This window comes from Balaenoptera borealis (genome assembly GCF_965194805.1).
Source record: "Balaenoptera borealis genome assembly, chromosome: 6".
Taxonomy (NCBI): Eukaryota; Metazoa; Chordata; class Mammalia; order Artiodactyla; family Balaenopteridae; genus Balaenoptera; species Balaenoptera borealis.
The window spans coordinates 28534612-28554494 of record NC_138863.1 but is presented as its reverse complement, the minus strand read 5'-3'; the positions used below and the strand labels follow the sequence as shown (position 1 = coordinate 28554494).

At 46.3% G+C, this 19883-nt stretch overlaps 1 protein-coding gene and 1 pseudogene across 11 annotated transcripts in view; one reads left to right on the top strand and one right to left on the bottom strand.

Annotated features, from left to right (window-relative positions):
• METTL21A (methyltransferase 21A, HSPA lysine) overlaps nt 1-6948 on the bottom strand; it is a 54557-nt gene extending 47609 nt beyond the window's left edge. For 5 of the 10 annotated variants that reach the window (XR_014246071.1, XM_082397189.1, XM_082397188.1 and 2 more), the window contains exons 1-3: nt 6681-6819; nt 5851-6030; nt 4216-4327 (exon numbers count right to left, since the gene is read on the bottom strand). Coding sequence is in view for 9 of the 10 variants with exons in the window: in XM_082397189.1 (XP_082253315.1) it covers nt 4216-4327; nt 5851-5997 (259 nt within the window). In the remaining variant the exon portion in view is untranslated. Of the gene's footprint in view, nt 1-2959; nt 3036-4215; nt 4328-5850; nt 6031-6438; nt 6634-6680 lie in introns of those variants that run through there. The other 5 variants (XM_082397187.1, XM_082397190.1, XM_082397186.1 and 2 more) reach the window with 4 other exon arrangements.
• A 13-nt stretch (nt 6949-6961) lies between these two features.
• The window catches only part of LOC309631094 (centromere protein N pseudogene), a 62370-nt pseudogene continuing 49448 nt past the window's right edge, over nt 6962-19883 (top strand). The window contains exons 1-2 of the transcript XR_014249516.1: nt 6962-7101; nt 12978-13075. The product of XR_014249516.1 is annotated as a centromere protein N pseudogene (transcript). The remainder of the gene's footprint in view (nt 7102-12977; nt 13076-19883) is intronic.

Genomic DNA, 19883 nt, shown 5'->3' with positions numbered 1-19883 from the left:
TCTCATGAGACAGACACACATAAACGTAATTATGATGCAGTGTAGGGAGTAAAATATAGGAACATGGGTGTGCCAGGAAATTATGTGGTCACAAAGGAAAAATTCTTCCAGAGGAGCAGACGTTGAAGAAAGATTTCGGAAGGAAAGGAAATCTGAGCTTACACTTGAAAGATGCGGCATTAACCAGAGGAAAGAGGTGAACAGGGGAATTCAAGGCAGAAGGGACAGGCCAGAGGCAGTGTGTGTGTCACTGGAACTTCACTCAGTGCAATTGTGCTGAAAAAGAGTCAGCAAAGTGAGATTACAGAGCCTCACTAAGAAGCCTGGGATTTGGCCTGCAGGCAATGGGAAGGCACAGGGTCACCCCATCACTCCTGCATTTTACATGGGCCACACTGACAGCTATTGGGAAAAGTGGGTTTGATAAGACAGAGGTAGAAAGGTCAGGTGGGAATGTGGATAGAATCTAGCAGGAGACAGATGATAAGCACTCCAGCCAGACAGTGGGAATGGAAAGGGAGAAATGGAATCAAGAAATAGTTAAAAGACCCAGCAGGGCTCAAGGGCTGGGGGGCAGCGGGGAGGGCAGGTCAAGGAGTTGGCTTGAGTGACTACTTGCATAGTGATGCTAACTCAGAACAAAAGAGAAAGGACAAGTTTGGAAAGGGAAGAAGAGTTCAAGTTTAAACACATGCTGACAAATAGCCAGGTAGAGACATCAACAGCTTTCATTTAAACGTACAAGTTGAAAGTTCAGTGGAGACTTGCACTGGAATTACAGAAAACTGAAAGACAATTTCTTGCTGAGCATTATATTTAAGACAGCGGTCCTTAGACTTGCTTGGGCATCAAATCGCCTGGGAAGCTTTTAAAATCCAGATTCCTGACCCCAACCCAACTTACAGAACCCTGTCTTTAAGACGTGATTTTTTTTCCTAAGAATAGTTTTCAAGTAGTATAAAGGCGGAAGAGGTTTTCAAACTAAGAACCAGGATTTGAGAGTCAGACTGGACTCAAATTCTAACTCCACAATCCATTAGCTTGTGACCTTGGGCAAGTTACTTGACGTCTATTAGGCCTCCATTTCGCCACTTTGAAAAGAGCTCCAAGTAGACCTACTATGCCAGGTTGTGGTGAGGATGAAGGCCATAAAGACACAGCACCCAGAACACAGGAACCGCCCAGGAATTAGCAGCTGTTTTTTCTTTTAACATGAAAATCTCATCACCCTAGATTAACATTCTGCATATCATTGACCATTTGGGGGGGGGGCGTTTTTTAATGTAATTTGTCTTTTCCCGCCTCTTGCCCCAGTTAGAATTAGAATGGATGCTTCCTGAGAGCAGTGACCTGCTGCTCTAGAACCATGACAGGCACGCGGTGGGTGTTCCCCAGAGTCGGGAATCAATGAGTAAGGTTACAAAAAATGAAAATAGTTTAAAAAGGGGGAACAATCAACCTCTTTTGTGACATTTCCAAAGCACTACCTATTCTAGTTCTGTTTCCATTTTAAAGAGATTAACTTTTTCTTACTCTTAGGTTTCAGCCTCAAAATTTCTCCAGCCTAATACTTTGTAGCCACAAATAATGAGCATGAAAAGCATGCCATAGCACAGAGAAATGTGCACGACATGTTAAGTGAAACATCATATATATGTGTGTGAAAATATACATGCACACACATAGGCACACGTATGGAATCACGATTATAACTATGATTAACATACAGATGGAGAAAAGGAATAGGAGGAAATACACCAAAATGCTAATGGTAATTATATTGCAAAGTCATGAATAAGCAGAATCTTTGGTGGGTTTTTGCTTTTTTTTAGACTGCTTCTAGGGTTATTTTTGTAATAGAGTTATATCATTTTTATAACAGAAACAGTAATTTTCATGATTTTCTAGTTCATCTCTTATTCCAGAACTATTTGGGTGTCTACTGTGTGCCAGCTGCTGTACTAGGGCCAAGGACACACAGAAGGAGGCACGGCCCAATTCCTCAGAAGCCTCGGCCTGCCAGGAGAGACAGACACATGAAACAACTGCCTACAGGGAAATGTGACAGAGCTGGGGCGGAGAACACCGAGCGCTGTGGGGAAGAGAAATAAGGCAGCAATTAATTCTGCTTTGGGGCAACCACAAGAACACCGTCTGCCATTCTGTTGTTCTCGCCCTTCCCAGAGTCCCCATCTTTTGTGGCAACAACTAACTAGTCCTTCGCTCTGTGTTGGTCTTTGAAGAACCTTACGCTGGCTTTCCCAAGCCCACAGATCCAGATTTCTAGATCAGAAATGAAAATGCAGAGAACGCTTGTTGAGCGTTTACTTTGTGCCAGTCAGCGGGCTAACAGATTTCTATGCGTGATCTCATTTGATCCCTGTTGGCCAGTCAATATGGTTATTATCCCCAGTTTATTGGGAAACTGAAGTTTAGAGATTCAGCAACTTGCCCAAGGTAACACAGCTAGTAAGAATTAAAAGAGGTCAGAGCCTGTGGAGAGTGGACTTGCGGTTGGGGGGTTTGAGGGCGTGGTGGTGGGGAAGGAAGTATTGGGAGTTTGGGATTGGCAGATGCCGAACTATTGTATGTGGAATGGACAGACAGCAGAGTCCTACTGTGTAGCACAGGGAACTGTATCCAGTATCCTGTGATGGACCATAACGGAAAATGTGTCTATGCATGGCTGGGTCGCCTTGCTGTGCAGAAGTGGGCACGGCACTGTGAATCAACTATGCTTCGATAAAATTAAATTGAAACAAAAAAAAGTCAGAGCCAAGTGGGCCTCTAACCCTTTGCAGGTCACCGTGCTCTGCTGTCTCGACAGCAGTGAGGAGGCCCTGTTCTCAGGAGGAGACAGAAGAAACCTCATTTCCCCTTCCAGTTAAGTCCTCTCAAACATCACAGAGATGGGAGTTAGTGCCATGGAAAGAAAAGAACCTGGGCCTCTGTGTCTGACAAACCTGGTTTGAGTCTCGGGCCACCCCTGATCAGGACTTCAGAAAGTGGCTTCATCTCCTGGAATCCCAGCTTCACTGGAAAAATGAAAATTAAAAACATACCTAACATACACGGGGACGATATAAGGTTAACCTGAGGAGATCAAAAGGTGGTGTATCGGCTAGGGCCTCCTCAGTGACTGAAAGTGCTGTGGTGTCAGACAGATGGACCTAAATCAGTTCCTATGTACAGACTTCCACCCACCACTCCTGCCCGTGCTCCCCATCAAATCTTGGAAGGCAAAATCTAAACAGAGAAAGGAATACTGAAAAAGATATGCTACCAGAAAAAGGACAGGACAAAAGCGGGGCTTTAGTGGGTGCTCAAGTACCTGTACACACTTGATGGAACTCTAGATCCTGACCACCCAAGTGCGGTCTGAGGACCAGCAGTTACAGCATCATCATCATCACCTGGGAGCTTGTTAGAAATGCAGGCTCTCAGGCCCCACCCCAGACCTACAGAAGCAGAAACTGCATTTTAACAAGAGCTCCAGGTGACAACACTGAAGTGGGGAATATTATACATTGTATCTCAGAGGCTGGTCTATCCAATCAAGGCACAGCTTGAAATGTATGAGCAGGAAGTTGTAGAAAAGAGTCAACAATGAACTATAAAACAGAAATGAAGCTTAAAAATACTCTAGGCCTAAACTAATGTCTGTATGCCAAGCAAAAAACGACAAACCTTGGTATCGTTTCAGAACTGCACACTGGTTAACAGATGTCAGTACAAACTGCGGGGTGGGGGCAGCCCTCCCTAAAAGAAAAAAACCAGCAAAGCTTCCTCAGCAATGAAGTAAGAGACTATCTGCTCTCCCGACCTCCTAGGGTTAAATCCGAGAGTACAGAGACAGCACCTAAACTGTAAAAAGCTATGTACACAAATAATAATAATAATTATTATTATTATTATAATAATAATCAAAGATAATTCTCTTTGAACTCAGTTGCCTTAAGATCATATTATGGGCATCACAGAAGTGAAGTGGGCAAAGCAATCTCCCGTGACAAGTATAAATAATAGGATGAGAGAGAGAGAAGGAATTAGCCTTCCTGGAGTTGACAGCACAGCAGTTGGCCTGTGACTCATAATAAGTACAGGAGGAAAAAGAGTAACCCAGTAAGAGGGAAACTAACAATGAGCTCTGTGTCAGGAAAAGGTGCCCCTCCGTGAGTTCCACTCACACAGGAGTGAGCCATGCGTGACACTCACCCAGCAGGGCAGCCACCATGCCCACCAGCCCCGTGCCAGCACCCAGCTCCACGGCAGAGCAGCCCCTGAGCTCCACAGCTCCCATCTCCAGATACGTGGCCAGAATGACAGCCTGAGTCAAAACACAGCATGACAATTTAGGTCAACAAGCGCTTCAGGGCCTGAAGGGTTTCAAGCAGGCTACATGCTCCAAGAAGACATCACATACTCCCCTCCCACCGCAAGGTTCAATTCCCAGTGTAACAGCACACACAGGAACTCAGCTGCTGCTGGGAGGTCACCTGGAGCAAGCACAGACACCGAGTTTCCCAGCACAGCTGCCCCAGGCCCCAACAGAGGCCCTTACGGGGACAGCAGTGGTCAGGGACACTGACCACCCAGGACAGGGTTCTGCTGAATCTGGGAAGACTAATTTCTTACTGTGTCACAGCATTTTTACACTCGAGGTTTATAAAATCACTCTGGTAGAGCTGACATGAACAGTCTCTGTGATTCTGCTTAAAGGAATGTCCAGTTCCTAAACCAAGTTCAAATCAGCAAGGCCACAACCAAAAGGAAAAAGCAGAGCAGCGCCAAGGCTCCTGGAGTTTCCTCCCTCTCTCCTCCTCTCCTGCGTCCCTAACGCTCATCACCCCAGAGGAGCTGGGCATCAAAAGTAAGTTTTAGCCAAAGGTTTGGACTTGATGTGTGAGTTAGCATTTGCATATAACTCTATAAATCACTGTATACTGTTAACGTAATTTTAAAATATAATTTGTTCTTCATAGCCACATACTATTAGCATACTTAGCAATTCCTCTTCTTGGTGAGAATGTAGGAGATTCACCCATTCCTCACTGTTATGTATCTTTATTACTCTTTCTGAGAAAACTTTTCTTGTAGTTACCCTGGACTAGATTCCTAGAAATGATATTACTGGGTTATGATATATGAAGACTTTTATTCCTAAGTGTTTCTCTAACACCCCTAATACAATATTTAGATTGTAAAATTGCATCTACACCAATCATTCATCCAACATTCACTGAGCTCCCACTGAATCCCAGGTGTGGCTAGATGCTTAGGGCAAGTCTCTGTCACAAGCAGCTGAAAGAACACTGCTCGGAGAGAAAAAAGTAAAGCAGCAATTATAGTATCATTTTTTGATCATTACAACTGTGGAAAACTTAAAGAAAACACATAATCTTCAGTTTTGGTTTTGTCAGTTTACAATATCCTTTGCGCAATGTTAAACTTAAAAACTAACTGAATAATTGTCCAAGGCAGCTAGGGGCCCCAGCTTTCCTTCCAGCCCTCCCTCTTCCCTGCTGGGTAAATTACTGGTAAGTCATTTAATTTCTTTCAGTTTTCTTTACTCACCCTTAAAATGCAATCTATTTGGTGGGGAGGGATCAGGGAAGTGATTCTAATGGGTAGGAGTACTTTTTTTGGAAGGGGTGGAGTGATGCAATGTTTCAAAATTGAGCAGTACCACTCTGTGAACTTACTTTAAAACACACACACACACACACACTTTAAATAGGTGAAATGTACGGTATATGAATTACAACCCAATAAAGCTGTTACTTTTTAAAAATAAAGACCAGTCTTACAATCAATTGCTGATGCCTTCAGAGGCCCCCCGGGCTTACTTACCGCGTCCCAAACCACCGCTGAGACTCCCAGTTGTTTCCAGTCTTGCCGGATCTGTATGGTGTGGTTTGCCAAGGAGAAGGTGGCAAGAGGCTTGTGAAATCTCTGCAGCCCCATTTCCGCGGTCTCCTCATAGGGCACCAGGGCCATCTCGCCCGCGCCCAGCTCTCTGCTCGCTCAAAGCTGTGAGGCAAAAGAATCCTGAGTGAGGTTCTAGCCAGAAAATGCGTTATCTCTTTAGGAGCTCCAAATGCTTCTTAAGGCCGTTTTACAAGTTCAAAAGCAGAAACGGGGTTGCGGGAAGCCTCTAATTCCTTTTGCCTGGCTCTCCTGGGAAGTGAGATGTCGCTGGGAATTCATGCCAAAGGTGCGGAATGGCTATGCACTCAGTGAATTCGCAGCGGGGTAAGAGTGAGCGAGGCGGAGGTGACAGCCCGGGGCCGCGGAGAAAGTACCGCTTCCTAAACTGCCCGGGCCCGCGTGGACTGCGGCGGCAACCCGCTGCGGTCTGCAGGGCATTTTTTCGTGTTTTGTTCTTCCCTCACTCCCTCTAAATCGGTGCGTTCAATTGCGACCACCACGGACTCGAACCTGAACTTAAACTGGGTGTTAACGATGATTTTCCTGCTTTATGACACCAGCTAGAGATACACGGTCGACGTAGTTCCATTTCCTGGAGACTGAAAGTTAAAGACACTCGTGGATTCCGAGTCGCTCGCGGGTAGCGAGGCCCCGGGTCCGCGTGGACTCAGGCACCCGCGGCTCGGAGGCCTCCCCAGAGTCGCCCAACCTGCCCCCCCGCCCGCCCCACTGAAGGGCCGACAGGTACGCACGTCCTTCCCGCGAGCTCCGGAGCTGCGGGAACAGGCGAGGTAGGGGCGGGAGCTTGGAGAGGAGCCCCCCTCCAGCGGCGCTGGCCCGCCACACCCTAAGGCCCACGACACCACCTCGCCTCCACTTACGGCTCCGGAGGCGGCCCCCTCCTGGCGCGCGCGACGCTTTCCCCGCCCCCAGGTCGACGGCGGAAAAATCCGCCTTAAAGGGCCAGAGAGCCGGTAGACCGGCGTGCGGCCGGGCGGAGGCGGGCGGAGGTGGTCGGTCCGCGCCAGGGCCACGCGTTTCCGGTCCCCCGCCTTCCCAGGACAAGTGCTCCCCGAGTACCGGCGGCGCGGAGTGGCGGGTGTGGGCCAGGGGCCCGGAGCGGGGATGCCGCGGCGGGGCGGAGGCGGTGCTCCCTCCGCGTAGGTCCCCAAGGTATTTGGGCCCCCAAGTCAGTTTTTCGGGCTGCCAAGGGCAGAACTGGCCGGGAGAGCTAGGTGCGGAGGCGCGGGGGTGGGTGGGTGGGGGGGGGGGGGTGCGCGGAGGCCGTGGGTGCCAGGACGACCGGGAACCCGGAAGCCACCCGCCTGGCGCTGGACAGGCGCTGGGTCCACTTGTATGTGTGCTCGTTCTCGCGCGCGCGCCTTTTTTGTGTGTGTTTTTCAATGTGTGTGCTTGCTTGTTTTTAGTTTTAACGGTGGTCAGTTAGGAGGTATAGGAGAAAATTCGCTCCAAAGAACACGTGGTCACACCCATCCGTATTCGTGTCACTAAAGTGAAGTCCGAATTGGTGTAACCGCGCGCTCCGCGCCGATAGAGTGGGAAACGTGATCAAGCCCTTCGCGGAGCCAGCCCGTGGCTCCCGGGACTGGATTGTTACACGGGGCGGGGCGCGCTGTCGGCCCCAGTCACGGACTCGGTCTCCCTCCTCCCGGGGCAGAAGGTTAGCGCACCTGCCCTGGGGACACCTGTTTTTGAGGTGAGAGCTGCTGAGAGTGTGGCATCTGGCCGCAGGCCCCTGGGAAGCGCGCGGCTGGAGTGAACATCCAAGAATGTGACCGCGCTGGGGGACGGGGCGGGGGCGCATCCTTCTCCCGGGAACGTTTCTTTTTCCTATCGGACCTTGACCCCCGACCCCACCGGCCGCCGCTCTCATGGCGATTCTCAGCTCCGCCTGCACGTTAGGATGAACTGGAGCGCTTTTCAACTCCGCAGAGCTGGACGCTGCCACCGGAAAGGCTCAGCTGGTGCGCGGTGGGGCCGGAGAATTCCTGTTTTTCAGAGCTTCCCGGATGATTCCCGCCGCCAGCCACCGGTAAGAGGCTCAGGCCAGGCCTAGACCACCCCCTCTCCTCGCCTCTCGCTTCCCGCTGGGGGCGTGCCCCGCTCTCTGTCCAGGTCTTAGAAGGCTGGGACGTGGGGCTGCAAAGATGGCTTGAAGTGAACTTTGAAGGTCACCAGTGAAGGTCTTTTACTTTTTTTTTCTTTCTTTGCTTTGCTCAATTATTCATTTTTAACTTTTTTTTTAATGTATTTTTGAGAGCAGTTTTAAGTTCACAGCAAAATTGGCAGAGATTTGTACAGAGATTTCCCAAACACTCCCTGCCCCATACACAGCCTCCCCCATTCTCAACATCTCCCACCAGAATGGTACATTTATTACAGTTGATGAACCTACACTGACATGTTATTAGAACCCAAAGGCCACAGTTTACACATGAGGGTTCACTGTTGATGTTGTACATCTTATGAGCTTGGACAAGTGTAGAAGATATGTATCCACCGTTATAGTATCATACAGAGTAGTTGCACTTCCTAAAAATCCTCGGTCCTCTACACATCCGTCCTTCCTCCATAACCTTTGGCAACCACTGATTTTTTTTTTTTTTAAACTCTCCATAGTTTTGCCTTTTCCAGAATGTCATATAGTTAGAATGATACAGTATGTAGCCTTTTCAGATTGGCTTCCTTTGCTTAGTGTGCGTTTAAGGTTCTTCCATGTCTTTTCATTGTTTGGTAGTCATTTTTTTTAGTGCTGAATGACAAACATTCCATTGTATAGATGTAGTACAGTTTATCCATTTACCCACTAAAGGACATCTTGGTTGCTTCCAGGTTTTGGCAATTATGAATAAAGCTGCTGTAAACATTCCTGTACGAGCTTCTTTGTGGACATAAGTTTTCAGCTCCTTTGGGTAGATACCAAGGAGCATCATTGCTGAGTCATATGGTAAGAGTGTGTTTAGTTTTATAAGAAACTGCCAAGCTGTCTTCCAAAGTGACTGTATGATTTTGCAGTCCCACCAGAAATGAGAGTTCCTGTTGCTTCACATCCTTACCAGCATTTGGTGTCGTCAGTGTTTCGGATTTTGGCTATTCTAATGGGCTTGTAGTGGTACCTCACTGTTGTTTTAATCTGCAGTTCCCTAATGACATATGATGTAGAACATCTTTTTTTTCCAGTTTTATTGAGATGTAATTGATATATAACATTGTATCAGTTTATGGTATACAACATAATGACTTGATATATGTAAATACTGCAAAATGATTACCACAATAAGCTTAGTTAATATCCATCACCTCACATAGTTACAATTTTTTTCCTTGTGATGAGAACTTTTAAGATCTACTCTCTTAGCAAATTTCAAATGTATAAAACAACAGTATTGTTAACTACAGTTACATTCTGTACATTATATCCCCAGAACTTATAACTGGAAGTTTGTGCCTTTTGATCACCTACACCCATTTCCCCCACCTCCCATCCTCTGCTTCTGGCCACCACCAATCTGTTCTCTATTTCTATGAGTCTTTTTTTTTTTTTTTTTTAGATTCCACATTTAAGTGAGATCATATAGTATTTGTCTGTCTGACTTCTTTCACTTACCATAATACCCCCAAGGTCATTCATGTTGTCGAAAATGGCAGGGTTTCCTTCTTTTTTATGGCTGAATAATACTCCCTGTGGGGTGTGTGTGTGTGTGTGTGTGTGTGTGTGTGTGTATACACACACCACATTTTCTTCATTCATCTGATGATGGCACTTAGGTTGCTCCCATGTCTTGGCTATTGTGAATAATGCTGCATAGAACACGAGAATGCTGGTATCTCTTTAAGACAGTGTTTTCATTTCCTTCAGATATATGTACCCAGAAGTGAGATTGCTGGATTATATGGTAATTCTGTTCTACTTTTTAATTTTTTGAGGAACCTCCATACTGTTTTTCATAGTGGTCGTACCAATTTACATTCCTGCCAACAGTGCACAAGGGTTTCCTTTTCTCCACATTCTCACCAACACTTGCTATCTCTTATCTTTTTGATAATAGCCATTCAACAGGTGTAAGGTGATATCTCATTGTGGCATTGATTTGCATTCCTGTGATGATTAGTGATGTTGAGCACATTTTCATGTACCTGTTATTTGGACATTTTAAAATATGATTGTTTTCTTATTGTTAAATTTTAAGTGTTCTTTGTATATTTTAGATAACAGTCCTTTATTAGATGTGTCTTTTGCAAATATTTTCTCCCAGTCTGTGGCTTGTCTTCTTATTCTCTTGACAGTTTCTTTCACAGAGCAGAGGTGTTTAACTTTTTTTCACTTCTCATTTTTGTGTCTCATTAGGCTTCCAGCCCTGATTTATTTTATTTATTCTTTTGGCCGCACCACATGGCATGTGGGATCTTAGTTCCCTGACCAGGGATCAAAACCACGCCCCCTGCAGTGGAAGCACAGATTCTTAACCACTGGACTGCCAGGGAAGTCCCCAGAAATGTTTAATTTTAATGGAAGTTCAGCTTATCAATTATTTCTTTCATGGATCATGCCTTTGGTATTATACCTAAAACAGCATCACTTTACTCAAGGTCATCTCGGTTTTCTCCTATGTTATCTTCTAAGAGTTTTATAGTTTTACATTTTAATTTAAGTCTGTGATCCATATCAAGTTAATTTTTGTGAAGGGTATAGGTCTGTGTCTAGATTTATTTTTTGCATGTGAATGTCCAGTTGTTCCAGCACCATTTGTTGAAAAGACTATCTTTTTCTCCCTTGGATTGCCTTTGGCACTTTGTCAAAAATCTCCTGACTGTATTTATATGAGTCAATTCCTGGGCTCTCTATTCTGCTCCATCTATTTGTCTGTTCTTTCACCAATACCACACTGTCTTCATTACTACAGCTTTACAGTAAGTCTGAAGTCAGATGGTGTCAGTCCTCCAACTTTATTCTTCTCCTTCAATATTATTATTCATTTTTTCCTTTTTTATTTTTATTTTTTTGGTCTTCTCTCCCTCTCCTTTTTTCTCTCCTAGTATCTCCTTTCTTTCTTACCTCCTCTACCTCTCTGTGTTGCTTCTCCCTCTCAACTTTCCTTTTTTTAAACCTTCCGTCTCCTTATTTTCTCTTTTCCTCTCTTTGTCCCTTTCCTTTGGGGAGCCATCACTGGGCACAAGAAAAAGGATGTGCTTTGGAGCCAGAGGAACTGTGAAAATTTAAATTCTGCCTCTGACAGTTTAATTGGTATGACCTTGAGTAATTACAATTGACCCTTGAACGGCATGGGTTTGTACCATGCCAGTCCACTTATAGTCAGATTTTTTTCAATAGTAAATACTTCAGTACTACGTGACCTGCAGTTTGTTGAACCTGAGAATACAGGGGAACTGCGGATAGGAAGGGCTGGCTATAAGTTATATGCAGATTTTTGATTGCACAGAGGGTCAGCACCCCTAACCCTCTTGTTGCTTAAGGTTACCTGTACTATAAACCTCCCAAGATCCCAGGTTCCTCATCCATAAAACCTGTCACAGATTGTGCCCCTCCCCCATTCCTTCTCCCTGCTCTCCATGGTTTCTGCTGAAATCATACATAGGTCTTTACGAAACAAAACCAAACCTCCCAACCTCTCCAGCACTCCACTAAACTGACATAGAACATCTACCTCATTATATTTACTTACAGTTTATCTAGAAAGTTGTCATTTGCTTTTCCTTGTTAGTATTAGACAAGAGTGTCCTTTAGCCCCAGCCAGTGTTCTGATTGGTAGCATTTGGCTCAGGGAGCACCAGAAAGAATGTTTAGGAACATATGCAACTCATGTAGACACTTAATGTCTACTTGTTCCGTAAACATTAAGTGCAGCTCTATTTTTTTTTAAATTTATTTATTTTATTTATTTATTTTCGGGTGCGTTGGGTCTTTGTTGCTGGGTGCGGGCTTTCTCTAGTTGTGGCAAGCGGGGGCTACTCTTCGTTGCGGTGCGCGGACTTCTCATTGCGGTGGCTTCTCTTGTTGCGGAGCACGGGCTCTAGGCACACGGGCTTCAGTAGTTGTGGCTCATGGGCTCAGTAGTTGTGGCTCACGGGCTCTAGAGTGCAGGCTCAGTAGTCGTGGCGCATGGGCCCAGTTGCTCCGCGGCATGTGGTATCTTCCCAGACCAGGGCTCGAGCCCGTGTCCCCTGCATTGGCAGGCAGATTCTTAACCACTGTGCCACCAGGGAAGCCCTCTATTTTTTTTTTTAATGCAGCTCTATTTTTATCAGAATAAACCAAGACAGCCAGTGGTTCCCCGTGAATACTTGCAAATTTTTAATCCTCAGAAACAAATTGGGCATGTGGTAGATTGCATTATTTTTAATACCCAGTCCGCCTTCTACAGACCTGTCCTAGTTGACCCTTCCCAAAGGAGGGATGTCTCCCCACCCTGTTGAAGTCAGGCTTGGCCACATGACTTGCTTTGGCCAATAGAAAGTGTGTGCCACCTATGAGGCACAGCAGGATTGCGCCTTTTCCCTTTGCTGAAGACCTGCAGGCCCCAGATGGGGGCGCTCTGTAACCCCATCCCCAGGTGGAGCAGAACCACAAACGACCTGTAAAATATGGGAGCCACGAGTGAGAAATAAACCTTTGTTGAGCTAACCACTGAGACTGGGGTTTGTTATGTAGTATAACTCAGCAGAAGCTGTCAGAACACAGGTGTGAAAGGGACGGAAATTTCAAAACAGGAGCTTTTAGTGTGGGTGGCTTTAGTTTCAGTAAAGTCATCCTTTTTTGGAGCTCCGCCTAGCTCATAATGACACCTTAATTGCCCCACACCTGTCCCCCTCCCCCTTGTCAGCATCACCTGAAACTACTGACCGCCTTTATCCAACTGTGATTCTAAGGCTTGAAGACTGTTTTCCTACTTAGGACAGTCTTGTGGGAGATGTGCAAAAGGTAGACTCACTTTGGATTATCTGTAAATCCACAATGTGGCTCAATCATAATACAACAATCTGTAAATCTATGTGCTTTTTCTTTATAGCATTCGGGACTGGGCTTCATTCCCTGATCCTCTCCTGGACCCAGACAACTGAAACGGACCATGCTTGGGCATCCTCTCCAGCTCCACAGTTCCCCCAGGTACCTGCAGGCTTTTGGACCCTTCTTACCCACTCACCCCTTGCGGGGAGCAGAATTTAGGGTGGGGTAGAATAACTATGCCCAGGGTCTTTTAGTTGATAGCTTTTTATTTTTATCCCTGTGACTACAATTGCCTTTCCCCAATCATATGACACCTCACTAGAGAATAGTGGTAGAAGGGAGCTTATTCTTTTATCCCTCCTGTTTTCTGGAACTAGTCAGTGTACAAGGTCACAGTAAATGCAGCCACCTTGGTACAGTGTGATCCTGCCCTGGGCCACTCGGGCTGGACAAATAATTCCCTCTGCAGAGCGAGAGTTCAGGGTGGCTATTGGACATCTCTTGTTATTATCTCTATTAGCTCAGTATCCATTTCCCGTTTTGTTGGTAGCAGTCCCCTTTTGCTAATGGTCAAGAGCCCAGCTTCTGGGGCCCAAGAGTCCGGGTCAAATCCCAGCTCTGCGTCTTAGCTGCAACTAGCTGTGAGACCTTGGCTAAGACACGTTCACCTGCACCTCAATTTCCCCAGCTATAAAAAGGGGATAATGTGCTGATTAAATTAGTAAACAAAGACGGTAAGCTGAGGTTAGAATGAGTTATCTAAAGCACTTAAAACCGTGCCCAGCAAACAGTGAACTTCCTGTAGCGTTTGCTCTCACTGTTCTGTGTCTGGGGTGGGACTGACCTGAGCTGTGGCTCTAGGACCAGGCACGTGTCCCAGGTCTGGCCAATGGACATTTCCTTCCATCTGGCCATGAGTGGGTCAGAAGTGGGCATGTGACCAACGCTGGGCTTACCCGCAGCCCATCCTGAGATTTGCTGGGACTCTCGGAGAACCAGAGTTCCTGTTAGTCTTCTGGTCCCAAGAGGGCTGAGCCAGCAGAGACTGGAGCCAGCACAGGTACCAGTGGAGGGAGAGGTGCCTCCTGTGGTGCCGTGTGACCACCTGGATCCAGTGGGCCAGGAATTGTTTGTTATGTGAGCTGCTAAATTCCTTAATTACCTTAAGCCAGTTTGAACTGCTTTTTTCTTGTTGGTCCCCTGAAGAAGAAAAACAATCCTGATACTTTCAGTCTGGGCTGGTTCCGTGAACAAAAGAGAGTTAAGTCGTGCCCGTGCAGGGCCACCCTCAGTGTGCTGTGCGTGGAGAAGCCAGGCTTCCCGATGGTTCTCCTGTCCTGGGCATGACAAGAGAGCCATCGTGTCTGGTTCCTGGCTGCACTTGGGCTCCCAGGACCTATAGGATGCCGGTGTAACCTGAGAATAAATTTCCCTTTTTCACTTTAGCTGGTATATTTTCTGTTGTGTGTTTTTAGGAAGTAATGTAAACAGAATATAAACGTTCTATAAGGTCCTCATATATAATAACTTGCTATCGTATTTGCCAAGCAACAACTGTGATCCTAATATTTAAATGAACTTGTGTTTGAAAGACAAAAATGTCCTCTCTACACTCACAGTCAGCAGGTGACTTGAGTCCACACACACCTTGATAAATGTTCGCGAAGGAGAAGCGTGATCTCTGGCTGCACCTTTCTTGTCCATCCTACGATGAAAAGGTGTCCCCTCCCCACCTGGCCCTAAGAATTCTGTCCCCTCTCCAGTTCTGGGGAGGCTTGCTCCCCAACTTGTTCCACCAACGGCCTGTCCTTTTTGCCTTCAAACAAGTCCAAGAGTCCCCTGTTACCTAAAAATTCAAGATTATAAGAGCGACGCAGGCTTGCCCTTGCCCTTGGCTGCTCTCTGCGCCCAGCCGACATGTTCTGTTCTCTCTGAGCGACTCTGGCCAGCGCCAGGTCTTGCCTCTCTCCTGGACACCAGACTTCTCTGGGCATTGGACTTAAAGAGGCCTTTCTGTCTGGGCCACCAGGGCACCAGTCTCTGGTCTCGCCCCTTTCCCACCACCTCCACTCAGCCACCAGGCTCCCCCAGGCTGCTGCAGCTTCTCAGAAAGCTGGCCTTTCTTTCTTCCTATGCTCTTGCCTGCTTAGCAGCTTTACTGCAACTTTGGGTTCAGTTTATTCGAAAGTACCACTTGTGCACAAGGCCAGTGTTCTGCTCCGCAGCACGGCGGGGCAGGGGAAGGGTGGGGTGTTGGGGTTGCAGGACGTGGACTCGAGTCCCAGTTCCACTAGTCCCCAGTCACGGGACCTTGGGCAAGTCACTGCTGTGCCTTGCACTTCGGTTTCCTCATCTGTAAATGGGGTTGATGACAATACCCACCTCACAGGGTTGCTGTGGGCACCAAAGGAGGAGATGTATGGAAGAGCTCGCTGAACACTGCAATGCATATTATTGAGTATCCTTAGAGCTAAGAATTAAGAAAACAGGCTTGGAGTCAAAGGTCTGGATTTAACTCCTGTGTCCTTTCTAGCTGTATGACCTTGACCAATGAATTAGCATTTTTGTGCCTCATTTTCCTCATCTGCAAAATGGGCATCTTACCATGACCCTGCCCATTTGATATGAGGAGGAAGGTGGTTACCCCATGCTCAGGGCTTAGACCAGTACTTTGCACACAGGAAGCATTTACTGTCTTTGCTATTGCCTATTTCCTCACTGTTGTCCCCTCCCAGAGAGGGGAAGGAACACTGCTCGCTGGCCTGGCTCTTGGGGGCACTGAGGCTGAGGAAGGCTGGAGGAAGGAGGTTTCCACAACATGCCAGGCCAGGAACACCCGTCTCCTCCAGTGATTGTGGTGATTTCTTCAAGGGGCTTTTAGCTCTAGGTAAATAAATATGGTAACATTCAGCAATGATGGAAACAAAGTATCTAGAAAGGAAGAAGCAGAACCCACTGGCTACTGGTATCAATTGGAATGAATCAACTGGGTCAAACTGGAATCAAAGCAACTGGAATGAGGGACCTCCCTGGTGGTCCAGTGGTAAAGAATCCACCTTCCAGTGCAGGGGATGCAGGTTCAATTCGATCCCTGATCCCTGGTCGGGGAACTAAGATCCCACATGCCGCAGGGCAACTAAGCCTGCGCGCAGCAACTACTGAGCTCACGTGCTCTGAAACCCATGTGCCACAACTAGAGAGAAGCCTGCGTGCTGCAATGAAAGATCCCATGTGCCACAACTAAGACCAGACATAGCCAAATAAATGAAATAAATTAATAAATTAATCATAGGGACTTCCCTTGTGGCGCAGTGGTTAAGACTCTGTGCTCCCAATGCAGGGGGCCCGGGTTCGCTCCCTGGTCAGGGAACTAGATCCCACATGCCGCAACTAAGAGTTCGATGCCACAACTAAGGACCCTGCCTGCTGCAACCAAGACCTGGTGCAATCAAATAAATAAGTAAATAAATATTTTAAAAATAAATTAATTAATCATAAATTTTAAAAAGCAACTGGAATGAAAAGAACTGAAAACGAAGACAAAAGAATAAAGACAAAGAACTGAAAGGGAATCCAAGATGTGCTGATGAGATAGGTGTCGAGTAAGTTTATAGGCACCATTTTTCCAACAGCATTGGCTCACTTTGTGTCTCTGTGTCACGCTTTGGTAATTCTTGCGATATTTCATACTTTTTCATTATTATTATACTTGTTATAGTGATCTGTGATATTTGATGTTATTATGATAATAGTTATGGGGCACCATGAACCTCAACCATATAAGACAGCAAACTTAATCCATAAGTATTGTGTGTGTTCTGACTGCTCCACTGACCAGCCATTCCCCCATCTCTCTCCCTCTCCTGGGGCCTCCCTATTCCCTGAGAAATAACAATATTGAAATTAGGCCAATTAATAACCCTACAGTGGCCTCTAAGTTTTCAAGTTAAAGGAAGAGTCACTGTCTCTCACTTTAAATCAAAAGCTAGAAACAAGCATAGTGAGGAAGGCATGTCAAAAGCTGAGACAGGGCTTCCCTGGTGGCACAGTGGTTGAGAATCTGCCTGCCGATGCACCGGACATGGGTTCAAGCCCTGGTCTGGGGAGATCCCACATGCCGCGGAGCAACTAGGCCCGTGAGCCACAACTACTGAGCCTGCGCGTCTGGAGCCTGTGCTCCGCAACAAGAGAGGCCGCAATAATGAGAGGCCGGCGCACCGCGATGAAGAGTGGCCCCCACTTGCCGCAACTAGAGAAAGCCCTCGCACAGAAACAAAGACCCAACACAGTCATAAATAAATAAATAAATAAATAAATAAATAAATAAATAAATAAATAAATAAAAATAAAGGAATTCCTTTAAAAAAAAGCTGAGAGAGGCCAAGAAGCTAGGCCTCTTGCACCAGTTAGCCAAGTTATGCAGGCACAGGAAAAGTTCTTGAAGGAAATGAAAAGTGCTACTCCAGTGAGCACCTGGGTGGTAAGAAAACGAAACAGCCTTATTGCTGATGTAGAGAAAGTTTGAATGGTCTGGATAGAGGATCAAACCAGCCACAACATTCCTTAAACCAAAGCCCAATCCAGAGCATGGTCCTAACTCTCTTCAATTCTATGAAGGCTGAGAGAGGTGAGGGAGCTGCAGAGGTTGTTCATGAGGTTTAAGGAAAGAAGCCGTCTTCATAACATAAAATTGCAAGGTGAAGCAGCAAGTGCTGATGTAGAAGCTGCAGCAAGTTATCCAGAAGATCTAGCTAAGATAATTAACGAAGGTGGCTACACTAAACCACAGATTTTCTGTGTGTATGGAACAGCCTTATATTGGAAGAAGATGCCGTCTAGAAGTTTCATATCTAGAGAGAAGTCAATATCTGGCTTCAAAGCTTCGAAGGACAGGCTGACACTCTTGTTAGGGGCTACTGCAGCTGATGACTTGAAGTTGAAGCCAGTGCTCATTTACCATTTCAAAAATCCTAGGGTCCGTAAGAATGATGCTAAATCTACTCTGCCTGTGCTCTATAAATGGAGCAACAAAGCCTGGATGACAGCACATCTGTTTGCAACACGGTTTACTAAATATCTTAAGCCCACTGTTGAGGCCTACTGCTCAGAAAAGGAGATTCCTTTCAAATTATTATTGCTCATTGACAAAGTACCTGGTCACCCAAGAACTCTGATGGGGATGTACAGTGAGATTAATGTTGTCTTCATGCTTGCTAACATAGCAACCATTCTGCAGCCCATGGATCAAGGAGTAATTTCAACTTTCAGGTCTTATTTAAGAAATATATCTCATAAGGCTATAGCTGCCAGAGATAGTGATTCCTCTGATGGATCTTGACAAAGTCAATTGAAAACCTTTTGGAAAGCCTTCACCATTCTAGAGGCCATGAAGGACATTAGTGATTCATAGGAAGAGGCCAAGATATCAACATTAGCAGGAGTTTGGAAGAAGTTGATTCCAACCCTCCTGGATGACTGAGGGGTTCAAGACTTCAGTGGAGGAAGTAACCGCAGATGTGGTGGAAATAGCAAGAGAACGAGAATTAGAAGTGCAGCCTGAGGATGATACTGCATTGCTGCAATCTCATGATAAAACTTTAACAGCTGAGGAGTTGCTTCTGATGGATGAGCAAAGAAAGTGATTTCTTGAAGTGGAGTCAACTTCCGGTGAAGATGCTGTGAAGACTGTTGAAATGACAACAAAAGATTTAGGATATTACATGAACTCAGTTGATAAAGCAGTGGTAGGGTTTGAGAGGATTGACTCAAATGTTGAAGTTCTACTGTGGGTAAAATGCCATCAAACAGCACCGCATGCTACAGAGAAATCGTTCATGAAAGGAAGAGTCAATCGATGCGGCAAACATCCCTGTTGTCTTATTTTAAGAAACTGCCACAGTCAGCCCAGCCTTCAGCAACCATCACCCTGATCAGTCAGCAGCCATCAGCACGAGGCAGGACCCTCCACAGGCAAAAGGTTTGCAACTTGCTGAAGGCTCAGATGATGGTTATCATTTTTTTAGCAATAAAGTTTTTTTTTTTTTTTTTTTTTGGCCGCACTATGCACAGCATGCAGGATTTTAGTTCCTGGACCAGGGATCAACGCCGTGCCCCCTGCAGTGGAAGCACGGAGCCCTAACCACTGGAGCACCAGGGAAGTCCAGCAATAAAGTATTTTTAAATTAAGGTATGTACGTTGTTTTTTTAGACATAATGCTATTGCACATCAATAGACTCCAGTGTCATGTAAACATCACTTTTTTTTAAATGTTTGTTTACTCTTTTTTTTTTAAAGGGAACGCTATTTATTTACTTATTTATTTTGGCTGTGTTAGGTCTTCGTTTCTGTGCGAGGGCTTTCTCTAGTTGCGGCAAGCGGGGGCCACTCTTCATCGCAGTGCGTGGGCCTCTCACTGTCGCGGCCTCTCTTGTTGCGGAGCACAGGCTCCAGACGCGCAGGCTCAGTAGTTGTGGCTCACGGGCCTAGTTGCTCCGTGGCATGTGGAATCTTCCCAGACCAGGGCTCGAACCCGTGTCCCCTGCATTGGCAGGCAGATTCTCAACCACTGCGCCACCAGAGAAGCCCTAAACATAACTTTTATACGCACTGGGAAACCAAAAAATTCACGCGAGTTGCTTTATTGCAGTACATGCATACCTTGGAGATATTACGGGTTCAGTGCCAGACCACCGCAGTAAAGCAAATATGAGTCATGCACTGTATACTCTTTAGAGATGAGGAAACCAAGGCCCAGAGTGATTCCAAAGGCCCAGTGGAAGGACTCCAAGGCTAGTCTCACCGGCTTCAAAACCCTTCCCCTCTCTCTTCCTGTCCTTCAGGCCAAGCATAAATGGTTGCCCTGAGAACAGGCAGCCAGGGTCATCTCCCTTAGAGGACCTCAGTCTGGAGTCAGGGCCCCTGGCTGGGCTGGGAAGCCCCTGCCCGCCCTGAACCTGGGCAGGTAGG